The sequence below is a fragment of the Panthera uncia genome (genome assembly GCF_023721935.1).
Source record: "Panthera uncia isolate 11264 chromosome A3 unlocalized genomic scaffold, Puncia_PCG_1.0 HiC_scaffold_12, whole genome shotgun sequence".
NCBI classification, from domain to species: domain Eukaryota; kingdom Metazoa; phylum Chordata; class Mammalia; order Carnivora; family Felidae; genus Panthera; species Panthera uncia.
The window spans coordinates 14,470,687-14,492,695 of NW_026057579.1; the positions used below are offsets into that span (position 1 = coordinate 14,470,687).

Consider the following 22,009-nt stretch of genomic DNA (forward strand, 5'->3'; position numbering starts at 1 on the left):
ATATTTGGGGAATTTTTTGGAAACACACACCATTATATAAAACTGTCTTATAGACCTTGGAAATAAGCAAGTTTAATAATGGTTCATAAAACTTTACAAATCTTCCTAAACTGTTTTCTAATACAATGAAAATTATAAAGAGACTTTGATTTTTAATCCAAATTTCAATTATTTTACAATCAATTTGAAATATAAGTAAATATAATTTACTCATAATTCTCCTTTTGAGGATTAACATTCATCACAATTGCTACAACTGAAAGCGCACACACACAACTAGAAGAGACTATCTGGCGAGTTCTGTTTTAAAAATACTAATGAACTAATAATTAAGTTGGAATCATGATTTAAAATCAGTATGACTTAGAAAATATTATTATATAAAAATTCAAGGAAAGGACATTATCACGGTCAGCTTATCATTGTTAGCAGTAATGTCTCTTGTACAAATTTACAAATTACATTTCCAAACTGACAATCTGTTTTAACTACTTTGCTCATTAGCCCATGAGTATGTTGGTTGAGCTTGAAACATGATAAATAGTACCTACATATACCCTAAAGAGCGGACGTTCTCATGATTAAATGTTGTTATTTTTAAACACCTTTTTAGAACATAAATACCTCATTTTATCTTCATCATTAGGGAATAAACACAATACAATATGTAAACTTTGCATTCACATCTTAAAGAACTGATAGGTTAAAAAAATTAAACCAGTTTTTGATAGAATGGGTCCCAAAATGGCTTAATGTACTGCTTAGTAAAATTCTACCCCCTGGGACCAACCCCCAAACTTCTTGGGGGAAGATTCAGGGTCAACACTATGAATATCAAATATAATAATTGACTGTAACAAAGTAGTGACCTCAGGAATTTCTTATGTGTGACAAATGTTTATTTTACAGTTGCTACTTCTGTAGCTATTGATCCTTCCTCACAACTTCATATTATTTTAGGTTCCAGAAATTCTGTCCCTCTGGTGCTTCAATCTATTGTCCTAAGCTTGTTTTTAAAAATTAGCATATGTAATTTTCACATTATTCTGGCTCAAAGATAGCTCCACCCTTTTCCTGTAGCTTAAAATAAATTTTTCCTTTTTTTTTTTTTTTCCCTTTTTTAGTGAAAGGAGGAGAGATGGGTTTGGTACTTTGAAGACTTGCTTCAGAGTTGCTAGATATTTCCTGATGCATAAAGTTGTTAAAGGAATGGTATCATATTGAGGACAGCAGTTAACTCTTCCAGCTGAGACCAGAAAGGATAATATAATTTGCTGATAGTTACCAGGCATTTGCTGTTTTATGGACATAAATAAAATATTTAATCTACTTTACAAAGTTATATTAACTAAAGTATACACCAGGGTATATGAAATAATTTGCAACAAAAATTTCACTAGTTAAAATTTCTTAATATTTCCCTTAGCAAATACTGTACATTTGTTAGAGTACCTGATACTTGTTTAGTAATACAGGACAAGGTGTTATAAAACAAAACACACAGCTGGGAAGCATTTTATTTTTTTCTACTTCATATAACATTATTCAAGACCACAAGATTTTAAAGGTCTCTTTCCAGCAACTTTTATGACTTAGGAGTACCACTTAAAAATATTTCTGATGCTATAAATATTACTATTTCTCTACATATTGACAATTTTAATAATGCCATATCCATTATACCTCCTGCTCCTTTGGTCAGAAAGATAAACATAAACTGAAATCAGATATTTAGGCATTCAAAAATAGTTTTTCAAAGCATACCAAGAAAACCAAATCTACAGCAGCAACTGTTAAAAAATTAGTTTTAGTTGTTATTAGGACTCTTAACAAGGACATACTGAAGCATGTATGAGATTTTTAAAATTATACACAATTTAAAAAACAAATCTGAATTTATAAATAAAAGATTAATGGCCAAATTAAAGAAAGGTTAAGCATCAGATTGAAAATATCTCAATTTTTAGGCTATTCAGAAATATATTTTGTGAATAAAAAGAATAATTTCATAAATATATACGTATAAATATAAATATATATCTACAGGATCTGCAATGCAGGAGAAAACCCTTTAAAGAAAAAATTGCGCTTTTAGATTATTAGGATGCTGCCATATTTACCCTTTGAATGAAATATAATTACCATTCCAGGTGCTTTTGGCACAAGTTTTTAGGTGAATATTGACACAATCTTAAAAACACAATGCTTTTAAATTTTATTCACTGGAATATGAAGAATCAAACAGAATTCGGAATTCTGACCAAAAAAAATCCAGATAACTGCAAATAATTAAATACAAAAAAATGTTGTTTTAAAAAGACTTTCAACCTGCCTTTACATGTGGAACATGTAAAATTTTACCAGCAACAGGATTTCTTCAATCCCCTCAGCAAGAGTTCCCAGCCTACACACACAAATGTAACGTCTTTTTCTACTCATATATGACTTAGATCACACCCCAGTATATAAGGACAAAAAATAAATGTATAGTAAAAAGATTGGATAAATCAGGAGAGGCTTTTTGGTCTTGAATTCTTCACCCACTAACAATGAAGCAGCACTGTAGGCAGCCCAAAACACACCAAACAGCTTTAAAAAAACAAACAAAAAAGACAAAAGGCAGCATATTAGCAAGTCAATTAACATTCTGGGTATCAGACAGTAAAATAACATTCACAATAGTTTCTTAAAACAACCCTGACAACCAATTGTGGTAAACAATAAAACTTAATGTTTAAGATTATTATTAAGAATGTTTATCCTTGCTTTGTTCCTTGACGTATGGAAATGAAGTCTTTTGTTATCACACTTGTCTAATCCTAGGAATGACTCGGAGTGCCTATTAAAAAGAGAATCCGGGGATTCACTCTAGCTTGCTAAATCAAAATCTCATCAGGAAAGGGTTTTGTTAATTAGTCTTTTTAACAGTGTCCCTGGTGATTTAAGATAAGGCAACTTTTGGCCAACTGAAAGAAATTTGGCCAACTGAAAGAAATGTGCTGAAAGAAAATTAATTTCATTACAAAGTAAATTTTTTCCTGTTTTTTCTTCTAAGAAGTAGGAAAACAGACTAAGCCAAAATTTTACACAATGTTTATGAAATAGAACAGCATTTTCCCAGAAATAGGTAAAAGTATGGGGTTAAATAAAAAGGAAGAAAAAATAACAGTTTGGTCAAGAGTTTAATTAAATACAATGTACTGTGCTTTTCAGATTATACGTGTACCAAATTTTAAGTTATTTCCACTGGAAACTTATAGAACACTTACTGATGTAGTTGCTAACGGCATTTTATAGAATAAAATTAAAGGAAGAACTTCAAGGGTAGAAATCAGAGAAACTATGATAGAAAAGGACTTGGCACAGGGCAGGATATCTCAACCTTGTACTACTGACATTTTGGAGCTGGATAATTGTTATGGGAAGCTGTCCTGTGCATGACAGGATTTTTAGCAGAATCCCTGCCCTCGACCCATGACATACTAGTAAGATTCCACTCCCAACATCGTTTGTGACACCCCATATGTCTCCAGACATTGCCAAATGTCCTTGGGAGGCAAAATCGTCCTTGAGAACCACTGGTAGAGAGGTCAAAAATAAATACCGACAGCCTGAAAATGTATTTGAGATGGTCTGGTTTTCTACTGTTCTTTTTAAACTAAAACAAAAAGCTACAAAATATTTTAGACTTTCAGAAAAGTATAGGGAAATATATCAAATAAGATTATGATCAAATTGCATTTGTATGTCATACATTTTTTTTGTTATAAGTAAATAGTTAAAGATTGGTAAGAATTACAGAGATTTAATGTTAAAAAAATAATGGTTGTAGATTGAACTGTATTCTAATGAGATTTAAATGATAAGAGTTTTGCAACATATTTCTCCATAAATCTTGGACTTGGAAACAAACATACAATGGCTCACTACAAACAGAAGATTAAACAATTAGGAAAAAAAACTGGGGAAAGAAAAATCTGAAGTTTAAAACAATTGTATCCTAAAATTTTAATGACAAAAGACTTTCCGGTTCATAATAATACATTCATAAATTGCATACAGAATGCTAAACACCAACTTTCAATTGAACTTGATTACTAAAAGTGACCAGAAGACACACAGTTTTAGCAATTTTGGGAGTAGTCTTAGAAGTATTCAAACAGGCTTTAACCCAAGTTAAAACAACACACAAGCAAGAAAGATCCTGAATGATTCAGTAAAGTGGTACGTTCACTAAAGCTAGATAATTACATGTCAGCAATGGGGCTAGCTTCTGTACTGTAAGACTTTTAAATTAAGTGCTGATAATGCCAATTAAAAAAAAAAGATTTCAGGATTAGAAGGCAGAGAGAAGAATGATCTGGTACTTGGTCTCTAAAGTGATCAAGTAGTTCTAATATACAAAGATGTTCTCAAAATATTCTTTTATAACATTTGTAATAACAACTACTAATTGAGTGTCTTCTCTGTGCCAAGCATAAATACTTTACCATTTTGATAATGAACCCTAAAAAACAGTTGTCAAGATTCCCAATTTGCAGAGGAGGATAAGAAAAGGTATAGCCCCAAGCGGGTAGCAAATAAGTGGAAGAACCAGAATTCGAATTTAGAACTAATTGGTTCCAAAATCTCTACTCTTCTCAATACCTAATACTTATATCTCATTATTACCCTGTAGTTAACCAATTCTAAAAGGAATCTTTTCTCCCATATATTAGAATTAGTAAGGGACTTTAAATAAAACCAAATGTCATAAAAATTAATTGGCTGTACTTAAAAACAAATACTTTAATGTGAAGGCTACATAATGGCAGTTCTGAAAGTGGTAGTCTTAAGAAGTTCTGTATTTTTGGGGCACCTGGGTGGCTCAGTCAGTTAAGCATCTGACTTCGGCTCAGGTCACAATCTCACAGTTCATTGAATTCAAGCCCCGCAACAGGCTCTGTGCTGACAGCACGGAGACTGGAGCCCACTTCAAGCGGCTCTCTGTCCCACCTCCACCCCTGCTCACATTCTCTCAAAACTAAACATTAAAAAAAAGAAAAAAGTTCTATATTTTCTCATAAAGAAAAAAATTACATTCATTGTGTAATATAAATACATGTGCTAAGCATTTAATTCCCAAAGTTGTTCAAAATTTAGGTTATCTTACTACTTAATACTTAATATTATCAGTAAATGTTTAATATGCATTTATGTTAATGTAAATTTAACACAGCATAAAGAAGTGCTGATCTCTGCAACAGAGAAAAGCCAATTTATTACAACCATGTCTTTCATATTTGATAAGGGAGTTATTATTCAAATAGGAGTACCAGTTATTAAATAAATGTCTGGTAAAATCTTAAATATAAGTCACCCACAAAATCTAACTCCTATGAAGTTGTATTATAAACACAGAGAAGAGCCATTTGCAGCTATGGGGATGGAACTAGAGGGTATTATGCGAAGTAAAATTAGAGAAACACAAATATCGTATGACCTCACTCATATGAGGAATTTAAGATACAAAACAGATGAGCATAAGGGAAGGGAAGCAAAAATAATATAAAAACAGGGAGGGACACAAAACATAAAAGACTCAAATACAGAGAACAGAGGGTTGCTGGAGGGATTGCGGGAGAGAGGATGGTCTAAATTGGTAAGGGGCATTAAGGAATCTACTCCTGAAATCATTGCTGCACCATATGCTAACTAACTTGGATGTAAATCAAACAATAAATAAATTAAAAATAAATAAAAATAAATAAAGGTTATGGAAAAGACCAAAAACAAACAAACAAACAAACAAACACAGAGAAGAAAAATTCAACATTAAAAAATTTATCTGAGGGGTGCCTGGGTGGCTTGGTCGGTTAAGCGCCTGACTTCAGCTCAGGTTATGGTCTCACGGTCCGTGAGTTCGAGCCCCGCGTCAGGCTCTGTGCTGACAGCTCAGAGCCTGGAGCCTGTTTCAGATTCTGTGTCTCCCTCTCTCTCTGCCCCTCCCCTGTTCATGCTCTGTCTCTCTCTGTCTCAAAAATAAATAAACGTTAAAAGAATGTTTTTTTTTTAAATAAAAAATTTATCTGAGTGTAATATCCTGTATCCTGATTTGCTCTTTGTTCTTTACTCCTCCCTAGACATACATTATAATTTCTGGTGATTAAAATGAGAAAATAAAAGAAACACAATTGGTAAAATCAATGACTAAGATCACTGTTCCAAACACTTACAAATGTTTGATAGGTACAGACTACAATATTCTGAGGCAGAGAACTAGTATACTTTTGTTATTGGAAAATAGTTAATTTTTATGATATACACTACTTACTTTTATAAGTGTAGATACCACTTCAAATGATCCAACCACCAGAAGTATAGGGGCTATAACAATGAGAGGAAGTAGTGAATATCCTATAACTCCAAGAACTTGGCCATATGCAACCTGTGAATTTTCAAAATTTTAAATAAATATCATAGAAATCAAGGTAAATTATTTTAATTACTATTGAACATCACATATTTATTGTTGTACTTTCATAAATGTGAGACTTAAGAAGAAATCAACAAGTATCAGGGCATCTGGGTGGTTCAGTTGGTTGAGCACCTGACTCTTGATTTCCTCTCAGGTCATAATCCCAGAGTCATGGGATCACGCCCTACACTGGGCTCTGCGCTGAATGTGGAGGCTGCTTAGGAATCTCTCTCTCTCTCTCTCTCTCTCTCTCTCTTCTCTCTTCTCTCTTCTCTCTGTCTCTCCCTGCCCCCAACCCTTTCCTCCCCAGCTCGTGCTCTCTCTCTAAAAAAATAAATCTTAAAAAAAAAATCATGAAGTATTATATGCCTTATATTTCAAATTATCATATAACCTGCTATGTTCCTACAGTCTTATCAATCTACTACTGTTTCAATTATCATCAATTTTCTGATACCCAAATCTACATTTCCAGCCTTCTCTCTTTTGAGACTTATATATCCAATTACCTTCACTACAACTACAGTATACTTTGTCACTACTTTCCTTAAAGTTGTAGAAGGATTACTTTTATTTAAAATTTTTTTATTCATTTATTTTAAGAGAGAGAGACAGCACAAGCAGGGAAAGGCTTAGAGAGAGGGAGACAGAGAATCCCAAGCAGGTTCTGCTGTCTGTACAGCAGCCCAATGTGGGGCTGGGACCCACAAACCATGAGATCATGACCTAAGCCAAAATCAAGAGTTGGAGGTTTAACTCACCCAGGCACCCCAGAAGGATTACTTAAAGGGATCACAACCATCTTAATTCAAGCAAAAAATTCAAGGTCTAGAAAGCAACATGTGGTAAGCGCAGACTAAAAGGGAAGGGGGGGCAGGAAGAAGAGACTGAAGGAAAAAATATTTTTTAGTGGCTACTGTGTGTCAAGCTCTGTGATAGATCAAGACAGATCAAATGCAGCAACAATCCTTTAAGTAGGTATTACTGCCTCCATTATGAAGAAACTGATTTTTAGAGAGACAAAGTGCTTTGTTCAGGAAAGCAAAGTTTGTAGGAGAAAAGAGTGCAAATTAAGATCCAGGTCTCTTAACTCCTACATCAACAGTTCCAAATTACCAAAGCATTTAGTGATATCTTTTTTCATATAAATATTACATGGCATTGTGTTAAAACATAACAAATAATATGTAAACAAATATAATTTTAAATCTCCATTAGAATATTTTATATTTCCATATGCAGAGTAAAAAAGTTTCACAGATAAATGTTATTCTACATTTATTTAAGGGTTTTAGGTTAAGATAATGGATTGAGCACATATATCTAGTATCATTCCCTCTTGAAACTATACTAAAAGGGGAAAAACTTTTTTTTAAAAGAGGCATAAAAAATGGAAACTAAACCACAAAATAATCATGCATTTTGAGAACACTGCACACGCCTGGGAGAAACTAAGTAGCAGAAAAATACATAGAGGCCATATAGGTTGCTCACTATGGAAAGGAGAACTGATCCCTAAGTGACACATTAAAAATGTATAAATATGAAGGCACACCTCAGCATTCACCACAAGAAGTGATAACTAAAGGCTCAGTGAGCTCTGGATGAAACCCCTGAGCCTTCTCAGAATACAGATAATGCAGATCAAGTTCATTCTCATTACTCACATACCTTACACTATTGTCAGTAATGTAAGCCCCAATGTATATATGAAATCATGAATAAAACAGAAAAAAAAATAACACTATCAAAAGAACCAGCAACAAAAGTCTGATCCTAAACTCTGTAAGTTTAGATCAGACACATGAAATAAAAAGAATAAGTGTAATGACAAAAAAGCCATTTACAAGAATCAAAGTATTCTTTTGTATAAGATAACTGTATAGTTTTGGAGAAAATAAAGTTTGATGAAAGTTATTTCCTCATCTTTATAGTAATTGTCAGTTGTGACACTTTATGAATGATGGTATTTTCATATCATTCTTTGTGGCCTGCATGGTGTATAGATAACTATATATTCTATATCACAAAATACAATGTTTTATTTCATTGATAATAGAATTTTCTTCAAAAAAGAGGCTTAAACAGAAGAACAGAAGATGGGACAACAGCAACATAATTTTGGAAGCTGGAAAGCAGATAAACAAGAGCTAAGTAACACGGCAGATCTTTCTACCAAAAGTGACAAAAGAGGTCAAGATCTCTACATTTAGCAATCAATTCTCATTTAGTCCATTGAATCACTTCTCTGCCTGGCATCCCCTCTGCTTTACTCTCTCCACAGAATAAACTACTAGGAAAAAAAAAAAAAAGAATAAACTGTTAGAATTCCTACGTTTAAAGTAATTCACAAAGTCTTATTTAATGGGGTAGCAATTCTAAAGGTGTGGCTAATGGGCTCCTGAGGGTCCCAGCAACTCTTCCAGAAGAATGGAAGGTCAAAACAATTTCATTTCTTTTCTTTTCTATTCTTTTCTTCCCTTCCCTTCCCTTCTTTTCTTTCCTTCTTCCCTTCCCTTCTTTCCTCCCTTCCCTGTTAATGTTTATTTATTTATTTTGAGAGAGAGAGAGCGTGAGCAGGAGAGGGGCAAAGAGAGGGAGAAAGAGAATTCTAAGCAGGCTCTGCACTATTAGTGCAGAGCCTGATGCGGGGCTTGATCCCATGAACTATGAGATCATGACTTGAGCCAAAACCGAGTCAGATGCCTAACTGACTGAGCCACGCAGGCGCCCCAATAAAATTCTATCCTTAAGCAAAAATTAGAATTTTGGAAAAGTTGTGTCTACCACTGTAAGGTTGACAGTTTTCTAGCACACATTTCTGATGAGATAGGAGGTGATATTAAAGAATGTGATTTTCTGTTAGTGTACAGTAAGATGTGTCAACATTTAGAAGATCAGCAAAACTCAGTGAACCAGTATTTTCCAAATGATCATGCATGGGTAAAAAGATTCACCCAAAGTGACTTTTAATGAGACAGAATATGAAAAGTTCATTAAAAGGGTTTGAGATTCCTTATTGCAACAAACCTTTAAGAAACTACTACTTGTTGAACGTAGGTGTAGATCAGAGAAGAATAGCCACAATCATCCGAAAAAGCTACTAAAATACTCTTCCTTTTCTGGGCGCCAGCGTCTGACTCTGGATCTTGACTCAGGTCACGATTGCACAGTTTGTGAGTTTGAGCTCCACATCAGGCTCTGCACTGACAGGGTGGATCCTGCTTGGGATTCCATGTCTCCCTCTTTCTCTGCATCTCCCCCACTCACCATCTTTCCCTCTCTCTCAAAAATAAACATTTATTAAAAATAAATACATAAAATAAAAGTCTTCTGTTTCCAATTAAATATCTGTTTAAGGCCTTATTTTTTTCATATGCTTTAACCAAAACAATGTTATCAGAACAGACTGAATGCAGAAAGCAGATAGGAGAATCCAGCCTCCTAAGCCAGATATTAAAGCTACTTACACAAATGTAAAATAATGCCACTCATCACTTTTTTGTTTTGAAAAAGATTTTTTTTCTACAAAACATATTATTTATGTTAAAATGTATTGGGCTTTACTTTTAAATGAACAAAAATATGTATTTAAAATTTTTATTTTAATTTCTAACATGGTAAGTATTGATAAATATAACCCACATAAAGACATCTCTTTGGGACCTGAGACCAAAAAGTTTGAGAACTGCTGTACTAGAGAATAAATTATATACTTCCCTGAAAAGCTGTAAACTACTTATGAGTGGTATGGGATCTTTTCTTTCATCTTCCTTTCTTGTAACATTTATTGAGCATGCACAATACTAACATGCTGATCATCTTAAAGGAAGTAGCATAACTTAAAAGCAATTCCACGACAAGAAATAGTTATGATGAATATATAGCTACTGATGATATCTACATACCAAAAATAAAGTTTATGACAAGAAACAAAGGCTATTTTCAAAATTAACCACTTACTTCTCCACCAAGAACTCTGGCCAGTAAGAAAATTGTTAGGGAACCAAATATCCAAATAGTTATAATCCATGAGACCACCTTAAGGGAAAAAAAATTCATGCAATTAATAACTTTGTACCAAAAAATTGATTAATTTCCCAGGAAGTCAATTCTCTTCTAATATAAGACAGCTTGGTGTTTCCAATTTCAGGTTATAGAGTTTGAATTCCCAGTTATCTTTCCAAAACCTAGTAAGAATGCAATGTGTTAATACAATTTTACATCCAAACTGAAAATTTAGCAATGTTCAATTGCCTAAGGAAATCTCAGTATTTCAAGATTATAAAATATTAATGCAGAAAAAGAACAAAGTGTTTACTTTGTAAACCTCTGGTTTACAGCATCTTGCAAGGAAGATTCACCACCGAAAGAAGTTATAGATCTTCTTGGGAGGTCTTTAAAATTTACATTAATTACATATGTATCTAAGTGATGGAATGTGGAAGACTTTCAGACAATTTTAACTCCTGAGACAATATAATAATGATACATGCCTCCACTTCTAAGTTTCATCTGCTTCGAGGTTCTAGAGATAATGAAGCCCCAAAAGCAAAATAAGCACAATTATTGCCCAGATCCTGATTTCTAAATATCATTCCCTGATAAAAGAACGAGGATTCCTTTGATAAGCAATTGATTCTAGGGATGGAGCACGGAAGATAAAAGATGAGCCCAGAACACTCTGTAGAATTAGAAGGAAAGGAAATGTTCAAAAAAAGGATGGGAATATGTCGAAAGGACACAGAAGCTAACCTAAAGAAGCTCTCATTGGCTAAAGCAGGGATAACCTCAGCAATAAAATAAGTGACAATAGCACTGGATGATAATCCAGAAAATAAAATAAATATTCATGGTTCCATACTGACATAAATCAATCAATCAATGATTAAGCAATGGTAAAGAAGGGATAGCTGCTCCATACAGAATACCAATTAACACATGTGGAAGGAATGAGGAAAACAGAAAACTACCATTCTGTAAACAATAGTAGTAATTGCCGCATGCAAGATCCATCTGTAGATACTAAAATTAGTGGGCTAACGTTTGATGAGAAACACGATGTCTGCATAGTCATCAAGTATGTCTACAAGATACTTATTAATTAAAAAAAGTAGGGACACCTGGGTGGCTCAGTCAATTGAGCATCTGACTTCAGCTGAGATTATAATCTCACAGTTCATGAGTTCAGGCCCCATGTTGGGCTCTGTGCTGACAGCTTGGAGCCTGGAGCATGCTTCGGATTCTATGTCTCCCTCTGTCTCTGCCCCTCCCCCGCTCAAGCTCTGGGCTCTCTCTCTCAAAAATGAATAAAACATTTAAAAAATTATTTTTTTAAAAAAGGGAAAACAGCAACTTTACAGTGGAGGATTTAGGCACACACCACCTCATCACCTAACCAAGCAACCAATGTTAACAGCACCAGTAATAAGATATATCAAGGGTGCCTGAGTGGCTCAGTTGTTTCAGCATCTGACTTTTGATCTCAGCTCAAGTCATGACCTCATGGTTCATGGGATTGAACCCCACATCAGGCTCTGCACTGAAAGCATGAAGTATGCTTGAGATTCTCTCTTCCCCTCTCTCTCTGCTCCTCCCCTGTTCACATGCTCTCTCTCTCCAAATACATAAATAAACTTGAAAAAAAAAAGATACTCATATCACATACTCCTTGATAGTATATTGAGGTGGGCACAAAGTAGTATTCTTGCTAAAAATTTATGACCCCAATCTAGTCATGAGAAAACATCAAGCAAAACCAAATTGACCAACATTATATGGAGGTAGTAATCTGTTTTAAGCTTTAAAACTCTTTGTTCAGGGGTGCCTGGGTGGCTCAGTTGGTTAAGCGGCCAACTTCGGCTCAGGTCATTATCTAGCGGTCCGTGAGTTCGAGCCCCACGTCGGGCTCTGTGCTGACAGCTCAGAGCCTGGAGCCTGCTTCCGATTCTGTGTCTCCCTCTCTCTCTGACCCTCCCCCGTTCATGCTCTGTCTCTCTCTGTCTCAAAAATAAAATAAACGTTTAAAAAAAAAAAAACCCTTTGTTCAAATCAAAGATTATACAAAATAGATAAAATTAGAGATGCTCTAGATGAATGATTAGTGGTAGGTAGTAGACCAGCGTCCCCACTCAACTTCTTCAATTCACCTTACACTTCCAACAGAATACATGATATAAACTACTGATCTAAGTTAAATATTAGTAAGGATCTTGCTATTGGGAGATTATTCTGGATTATCCAGATGAGAACTAAATGTAATCACAACTGTCCTTAATAAAAGGAAGCAGAGGGAGTTTTGACTACTGTAGAGAAGAAGTTAATGTGACCATGATAACAGAGATTGTAGTAATGCTGTCAGAAATCAAGGAACACTGACAGCCTCTGGAGTGGGAAGAAGCAATCAAAAGAATGTGCCCTGGAGTCTAGACAGGACCAGCCCTGCTGACATCTTAATCTTAGCTCCTTAGAACTTATTTTGGATTTCTGACTTCCAGAACTATAAAAGCATAAATTTTCACTGTTTTAAACCACAAAACTTGTGGAAATTTGTTATAGAAGCAATGAGAAGTGAATTCATTTCCGAATCATTTTGTGATGAAGTTATTTTTTATTCCTCTAACGCCTTAAACTAGGAATTAAGGAGTGATGTGTGTATGTTGTATTTTGATAATAAAGATAAAGCCCCCAAGAGTAGAACAAAGTATTATATAAAAACAAATACTGTTGGAATCCTTATCATTATTTAATTTTTCAAGTAAACTCTAGGCAATGTGGGGCTCAAACTTATGACCCCAAGATCAAGAGTCACATGTTCCACCAACAAAGCCAGCAAGGTACCCCTAAAATATTTTAAAAAAATGAATAAAAGGTAAGAACACATTGAGTATTGTGCTTTAAACCCTTCATCCCACGGGGAAAATCATAAAAGGCAAGGGCAGCTCTTTGGTCACTTCTAGTCACTATTCACTTCTGCTCAGCTGAGAGTAGTCCCATCTATTAACCCCAGTTGCCAAATACTAATACTTTCTATGTGAATGATGATGTAAAAGTATGGAAAGCATTAATCTAAGGTACTCCCTGCTTATTTAATTAAGAAGAGTTCTAGAGATGAACAATACAGAAATAATGGGTATAAGTAAAGCATTTCTCAAACATAACGTAGCATTACCCTTAATATTTGGCCATTTTTACTTTCAAACCTCTTAAAATATTTCATTTTGTATAAAGTAAGATATACTTACCCTAAACTGTCCATATAATGATATCATGGAAAAGAAAAGAACAACAGCCAGAGGGCCCCAAAAGTCAGGATTGTCTCTCACCACTTGTCTATTAAAACCAAGTGATGGCATTGGCATCAGAACACACCGGATCTTGTAGTAAATATCCTTTAGATCAATATCCAATTCCTCCCTATAATATAAAATAAAAGTTCTTAAAAGACACACACTTCTAAATACTCAGCTGCAACATAATTTAAGTTTAAATATGATGGTGTTGTCTCCATAGGTCAACAAAGCATTGCATCTGAAGTACTGTATTTCACAGATTCCACAGATATTACATTTTCTTTTTTTTATTTTATTTTATCTTTTATTTTTTAAATTTTACATCCAAATTAGTTAGCATATAGTGCAACAATGATTTCAGGAGTAGATTCCTTACTGCCCCTTACCCATTTAGCCCATCCCCCCCCCACCCCTCCAGGAACCCTCAGTTTGTTCTCCATATTTATGAGTCTCTTCTGTTTTGTCCCCCTCCCTATTTTTATATTATTTTTGTTTCCCTTCCCTTATGTTCATCTGTTTTGTCTCTTTTTTTTTTTTAAATTTTTTTTTAACATTTTATTTATTTTTGAGACAGGGAGAGACAGAGCATGAACAGGGGAGGGTCAGAGAGAGGGAGACACAGAATCTGAAACAGGCTCCAGGCTCTGAGCTGTCAGCACAGAGCCCGACGCGGGGCTCAAACTCACGGACTGCGAGATCATGACCTGAGCTGATGTCGGCCGCTTAACCGACTGAGCCACCCAGGCGCCCCTGTTTTGTCTCTTAAAGTCCTCATATGAATGAAGTCATATGATTTTTGTCTTTCTCTGACTGACTAATTTCACTTAGCATAACACCCTCCAGTTCCATCCATGTAGTTGCAAATGGCAAGATTTCATTCTTTTTGATGGCTGAGTAATACTCCATTGTAAATATATATACCACATCTTCTTTATCCATTCATCCATCGATGGACATTTGGGCTCTTTCCATACTTTGGCTATTGTTGATGGTGCTGCTATAAACATGGAGATGCATGTGTCCCTTCGAGACAACACAACTGTATCCCTTGGATAAATGCTCAGTAGTGCAATTGCTGGGTCACAGGGTAGTTCTATTTTTAGTTTTTTGAGGAACCTCCATACTGTTTTCCAGAGTGGCTGCACCAGCTTGCATCCCAAGATAGTACATTTCCAACATTTCAACATCTCTAAAATTGGGATGCTTATCACAATTGCTGGTGTCTTCCCTTAGCCTGGAGGGAAGCGAAGAGCTTCCAAGATCCTCCTTTCCATTTGCCAATCTACTGGAGGAACTACTACTTTGGGACAACTTTAAAATCTTCTGCCTGAGCCCTTCTTGACTATATTGATAATTCAGACTGCAATCTTATATGATATGGTGTGGGGTTTCCATTCTCAGGGAAAATTTTTCTTCCAACACCCCACCCATTGCCAACTTGAGATAAGCAAACATCCTTGCTGCCTCTTTATGTGTGGTGGGTTTTTTCTCATCTATTCTTACACTAAGAAGACAGCCCTTGGATATCTTAGCTTTATACTGTCTTACATAATTTTTCCTTCTTATTGATAAACATAAAATAATTGCATCTTAAAATCTACTGTCTTAAATTTGATGAAATGTGGTATATTAAGAAACAGAATGTTTCAGCACTTAATCTACCAGTAATTACAGAGATTAACTTGATAATGCCTCAATTTTACAGAGCTACAGGTTCCTTCTCTAGTTGTTAAATTCTTCACTTTTTTTGCAAATGATAATCACTTAAAACATTTCAAGTACCATGAAGAAAGTGAAAGACTCTCTGTAGTCCTTCTAGTGGTAGCTCTAGAATTTCTATATGGGAAAGATTTTAGAGTGATAACCTTTCTGGAAGTTTTAATTTGCCTTAAACTGAATTTCCACAGCAAGCACCCTGATTTTTTACTTAAACTGCATGTTTACTTGAGATAGTTATAGGCCCAAGTAAGCCCTAACATTTGGAGTATACATGTGTGTGTTTGTGTGTGTGTGTGAGAGAGACAGAACTATAATTCATTCAATTTTAGCCATTCATTAGGTTAAAAATATCCTCCCATTATTTAAATATTTCCAATTATTAGTAAAATTGAAAAACAGCTAGAACCTTACATCAAAAAGGTTAAGATTTTCCATATTTGTCTTTAAATAACATGAAAGAATACAATAATCCCACAGACTAGTTCTAAAAGTCAAAAAATACATATTACTATTTCTACATACAAGAGTGGCTTGTTATCTTCAGGATCATCATCTTCCACTTCCAAAAGCCAGCCATATCCTCTTTGTCTCAGAAATGTAGTAGCTGTAGATTCTTTAATAAAATCTCCACCAAGGTTTAATTTGACATCTGGGGATGCTATCGAACCACTAAGATCTTAGGAGAAGAGAGGACAAAATTATAAATCAAGGTAAAAATGTGTGAATCTTAACCAACATGAGCATCATATTCAAGTAAAATACCATTTTTTTAAAAATGTTTTAAATTTGTTTTATTTTTGAGAGAGAGAGAGAGAAAGGCAGAGAGATTGGGAGACAGAATCCCAAACAGGCTCCACACTGTCAGTGCAGAGCCCAATGCAGGGCTTAAACTCCTAAACTGTGAGATCATGAGCTGAGTTGAAACCAAGAGTTGGATGCCTAACCCACTGAGCCACCCAGTCACCCCTAAAATAACTATCATATGAAGATCTCTAACTACAAACATCTGCTATTACATACGATCCTCATATTTTATAGCTGATAAAAATCTAAAAACCATCTTTTATTTTACAACAAGAAAATGAAACATGAGAGAAGTGAAAACATAAAAGATTTTAAATAATTAGCTAGATTGGTAAAAAAAATCTAGGACTGTAACAACTTTATATGGAAGATATATACAAAATATATGATATTTCCGATTCCCTTCATTATTACATATACTATACTCTTCAGAACAAAGTGATTATATAAATTCTTTCTAAAGGCATTACACATATACAGAAAACCTTACAGAAAATTTGCTAAAGAAAACTACAGATTTTTCTCTACATTTTTATGTATTATTCATACATCCTCTCATTTAAATCACCAAATAGCTATGTTAAGTGCTTGGTTCTGGATAAATCTGACTAGTAAGAGATCCCCACTATTTCAGCTAATTTTTTTCTTTATATATTCACATTATTCATCTTTTAGTTTGGGCAACAAATGTGTTTTGGGTTTTTTTTTTGGTTTTGTTTTGTTTTTAGGTCAGCTCTAAAAAGGAGTGAAGAGGTGTGCCTGGGTGGCTTAGTTGGTTGTAAGTCCAACTCTTGATTTCAGCTCAGGCCATGATTTCACAGTTCACAAGTTTGAACCCTACATCAGGCTTTGCAATGACAGCATGGAGTCTGCTTGAGATTCTCTCTCTTCCCTACCTGTACGTGCCTGCTCTAATAAATACAAATTTTAAAAATCATTTTTAAAAAAATAAAAGGAGTAAAGAGATTCAGTTACAGACCTTACAAAATAAATTCCATTCATAGTTTCAACTGTGCCTTAGAGATTACAGATAATCACACTTGTACAAATGCCCCATTTTCTGGTTGGGAAAAAATGAGAATAGTAAAGGACTTGAGGTCATACAGGAATTAAGAAAAAAAAAATCTGTAGGCACAGACAATATGCACTATTAAACAACCATCAATGCTGTTAACCAGAAGCCACATGACTGGAGTGATACTTTAGAAAATAATCTTGGGGCGCCTGGGTGGCTCAGTCGGTTGAGCATCTGACTTCAGCTCAGGTCTTGATCTCAAGGTTCGTGAGTTCAAGCCCCGTGTCAGGCTCTGTGCTGACAGTTCAGAACTGGAGCCTGCTTCAGATTTTGTGTATCCCTCTCTCGCTGTCCCTCCCCCAACTTGCGCTGTCTCTCTCTTTCAGAAATGAATAAACATTAAAAAAAAAAAAATTAAAAAAAAAAAAGAATCTTGGCAAGAAAAAGCACAACATTCTTAACACAGACTCTCCTTCTCTAAAGATCATATACAATATAAAGAAGAGCTTAATGTGCACATTACTCTAAATTCTAATTAGCTTAATGTGCACATTACTCTAAATTCTAGGTTAGTTTTGGAGAAGTGCTATTAAAATTTTGGCTTAAACTTCAATCAATCAGTGTCTCAATTATGAGTCACATCTTGTTCTGGTTGCGACAACTCTTGCAATTAACTGTAATAAAGTTTGCATTCTAAGGCTAAGTCCTAGTTTAGCTACTAATTAATACAGCAAATCATTAATGTCTTTGTCTCCAGTTTGCTGTTCAAAATTCTTTCCTGGGGTGTCTGGATGGCTCAGTCAGTTGAGTGTCCTACTCTTGATTTCAGCTGAGGTCATGATTCCGGGTCCTGGGATTGAGCCACGCATCAGGGCCCAGCTGAGCATGCAACCTGTTTAAGATCTTAAGATTCTCAGGGCGCATGGGTGGCTCAGTCAGTTGAGCGTCCGACTTCAGCTCAGGTCATGATCTCACAGTCTGTGAGTTCGAGCCCCACGTCAGGCTCTGTGCTGACAGCTCAGAGCCTGGAGCCTGCTTCGGATTCTGTGTCTGCCTCTCCCCTGCTCATGCTCTGTCTCTCTCTGTCTCAAAAATAAATTTAAAAAACATTTAAAAAATTAAAAAAAGATCTTAAGATTCTCTCTCTCCGTCTGCCCCTCTCTCCTGCTTGCTTGCCCTTTCTCTAAAATAAATAAATAAATAAATAAATAAATAAATTCTTTCCAGGTTTAACAGTATATGATTCTAAAGTTTTTATAAGGGAGTTTACTCAGCTGGAAATAAAATGCAAGGCCTTTTGTATTCACTGTCCTTCCCTACTTAGTTTACAAATAGTCCCTGTAAATGCTATCATAGAATCTTGTGATTAAAATATTCTCTGAAATTAATTTCTGCTTGTTTTAATCTAAGTAAAAAAAAAAAAAAAAAACTCAAAAGAGGTATAAGTTAACTATAATTCCATTTCACTAGGTACAAAGAATGCTTTTCTTGATTTAACAAGAGGAAGATTTCGATCAGGAAGTCATTAGTATGGCAGCGTCATTAAAGGTTTTAGAGTTATAAGGCAGGAAAGGACCTTGACAACTGTTTCCTGGCCTCCAGAAAGGACTGCACTTAAAATTCTTAATCTAAACAAACAAAAGATATATAAATTATGGTGCAAAGAAATACTTTGATAAAGAGTCATATGGTTAGCAGTTTGTCATAGCATGGATGCCTGAACCTCAAAAAGACCCCTTTAGCTTAAGATTTTGTAGTATTTTTCATTCCATTTTCATAAAGCAAGAAAAGATGACGAACATATGCAAGAATGCCAGCAATAGCAGTTTCACACGTCCCTTAGTGCCCCCAAAATATAATTAGGTGTAGGTACAAAAAGCAACAAGAAATGTCCAAAAAACTGGTAGTTAGCCTAACATGTTAGCAAGTTAACAAGAATGTCAGAAAATAACAAGATTCCAAACAACTCCAGGAGCACCGGTATCTTAAGTTAAACCAGAGTGAGAACCAGCTAGCTTGGTTGTCAACCCTAGGATAGTTATTATAAAATATTAATTTTAAATTATTTCTTACTATATATTTTATAATATTCTTGTCATTTGCTAAATAAAAACATGTAAAGATAATAAGTGGATTTAAAAGAAAATCTTTGAATAAAATCTACTGCAAAAGAAAATCTTAAAAATGTTTTCACTTCTATTTGCCTGAGAGTGAGGAAGATCAGTAAATTTCAAGTTTAACAGAAAGCCACCTGGAAAAACTACAGGACAAGATTTACTAGTAATTCTCCCTTCCTTTAAAGGGCAAGTGTAGGGGCACCTGGGTGGCTCAGTCGGTAAAGCATTCAACTTTGAAGTCATGATCTCACAGTTCGTGAGTTTGAGCCCCACATAGGGCCCTCTGCTGTCAGCACAGAGCCCGCTTAGGATCCTCTATCCTCCCCTCTCTCTGCCCTTCCCCTGCTTGTGCTTTCTCTCTCAAAATAAACAAACTTAGAAAAAAAATAATAAACTCAAGTGTATCACTAGGTGAGGGATCTTTTCTCTGAATCTTCGCAGTCTAACAACTTCACTTGGAAAGATGAGTAAGAACTCAGTGCTGTAAGATAGTATACTCAGGATGAGATTTACTGTTCTGCTGCTAGATGAGTTCTAGATTTCTGAGAAAGAAGAATATCCTGCAATGAACAATATACATTTTGTTGATACTTTTTAACTTCTTATATGTGTGAAGAAGCTTTTTCTTATTTAACAAGCAACAAGAATGAGGATAAAAACCACCGCATTTCATTGGAAAATGAAATCCATGTGTGCTTAAATCTAAAACAGAATTGTGTATTTGTGCAGCACAACAAAACAATCACATTTTTTGGGTGCCTGGGTGGATCAGTGGGTTAAGCGTCAGACTTTGGCTTAGGTCATGGTCTCGTGGTTTCTGAGTTTAAGCCCCATATCCAGCTCTGCTTCAGATTCTGTGTCCCTCTCTCTCTCTCTCTCTCTCTCTCTCTCTCTCTCCCCCTTCCCCACTCACACTCTGTCTCTCTCTCAAAAATAAACAAACATTAAAATAAATAAAAATAAATTAAAAAAACAAGCACATTTCACACTGAAAGGATAAAGTCCATTCTTCCATCTTAGTTATAAAAACATTTTGGGTGCTTTGGTGGCTCAGTCAGTTAGCATCTGGCTCTTAGTTTCCACTCAGGTCATGATCTCACACTTCATGGGTTCCAGCCCCACAATGGGCTCTGAGCTGATGGTGCAGAGCCTTCTTGGGATTCTCGCTCTCTCCCCCCATCTCTGCCTGTCCCCTGCTCGTGCTCTCTCTCTCAATAAATATAAATTTAAAAACTTTTAAAATTTACTTAAGAAAACATTTTAATGCTTGCATAGGTCAAAGAAAGAGATCAAGAAAACAATGCAAGTACATAATGATTGCTAGATTCACATTACAGTTTGAGGTCACTCCATAAGAAAAAATTTTAAAGCCTCTTATAAAACTGTATCTTAGGTTATATTCTTATTCATAGTATTTTGATTTATGGTTTTAATAGCCTTACTATTCAATATTGTAAATTTTTTATATCGTACATATTAATCAAAATCAATTAAATCAGGGCAACTGACTGCCTCAGTTGGAAAAGCATGTAATTCTTGATCTCAGGGTCATGAGTTTGAACCCCACAATGGGTGCAGGGATTACTCAAAAAAATAAACTTAAAAAAAATCAATTAAATCTCCTGAACCTACCTTTGGAAAAATTAAATCTCATTTTGGCATAAACATCATTTAACAGAAATTTCTTTTGTTTGCCTTATGAGTCTTTTAACTGAACCTTTTATTCTGAAATAATTGTAGATTCACAGGAAGTTGCAAAAATAGTACAGAAAGGTTACATGTACCCTTCATCAAGCTTCCTCTAATGGTACCATGTCATAGAACTATCAAAACCAGGACACTGACATTGGTATAGTCTGCAGACCTTATTCAGGTTTTACCAGTTTTATATGCACATATTCGTGTATTGTATATAGTTCTGTGCAATTTTATCACCTTTATAGATGTATATAATATGAATTTAAAATATATGAAAATAAATAGTTTAATTATTTTAAATGGTAAACTTTGCTTGACCACCTTTTTTCTCCCCATGAATGGCTGGCTAAAAAGTCATTTTCAGAGCACCTGGGTGGCTCATTCATTTAAGCATTTGACTTCAGCTTAAGTCATGATCTCACGGTTTGTGGGTTCAAGCCCCGCGTTGGGCTCTGTGTTAACAGCTCAGAGTCTGGAGCCTGCTTCGGATTCTGTGTCTCCCTCTCTCCGTCTCTGCCCCTCCCCGACTCATTCTCTAGGTCTCAAAAATAAATAAATGTTTAAAAATGTTTTCAATATAATAAATTTAAAAAATTTTTAAAAAGTCAGTTTCAACTTTCTTTCTTAATATTTTAATGTTTACCTTATTTCTGACAGAGAGAGAGAAAGAGAGACAGAACATGAGCAGTGGAGAGGCAGAGAGAAGGAGACACAGAATCCAAAGCAGGCTCCAGGCTCTGAGCTGTCAGCACAGAGTCCAACACGGGGCTCGAAGTCACAAACCGTGAGATCATGACCTGAGCCAAAGTCGGCCGCTTAACCAACTGAGCCACCCAGGTGACCCTCAACTTTCAAACAGGGAAGAGAAGCTATTCTTGCACACCCATTATATGCCATGTATTACACT

The 22,009-nt window shown here is 35.1% G+C and overlaps 1 protein-coding gene across 1 annotated transcript in view; it reads right to left on the reverse strand.

Annotated features, from left to right (window-relative positions):
* Nucleotides 1-1,484: 1,484 nt before the first annotated feature.
* YIPF4 (Yip1 domain family member 4) overlaps nt 1,485-22,009 on the reverse strand; it is a 29,742-nt gene continuing 9,217 nt past the window's right edge. Inside the window, exons 2-6 of the mRNA XM_049652327.1 lie at nt 15,991-16,144; nt 13,702-13,873; nt 10,421-10,498; nt 6,314-6,427; nt 1,485-2,589 (exon numbers count right to left, since the gene is read on the reverse strand). Of these exons, the coding sequence (XP_049508284.1) occupies nt 2,452-2,589; nt 6,314-6,427; nt 10,421-10,498; nt 13,702-13,873; nt 15,991-16,144 (656 nt within the window). The 3' untranslated portion in view covers nt 1,485-2,451. The remainder of the gene's footprint in view (nt 2,590-6,313; nt 6,428-10,420; nt 10,499-13,701; nt 13,874-15,990; nt 16,145-22,009) is intronic.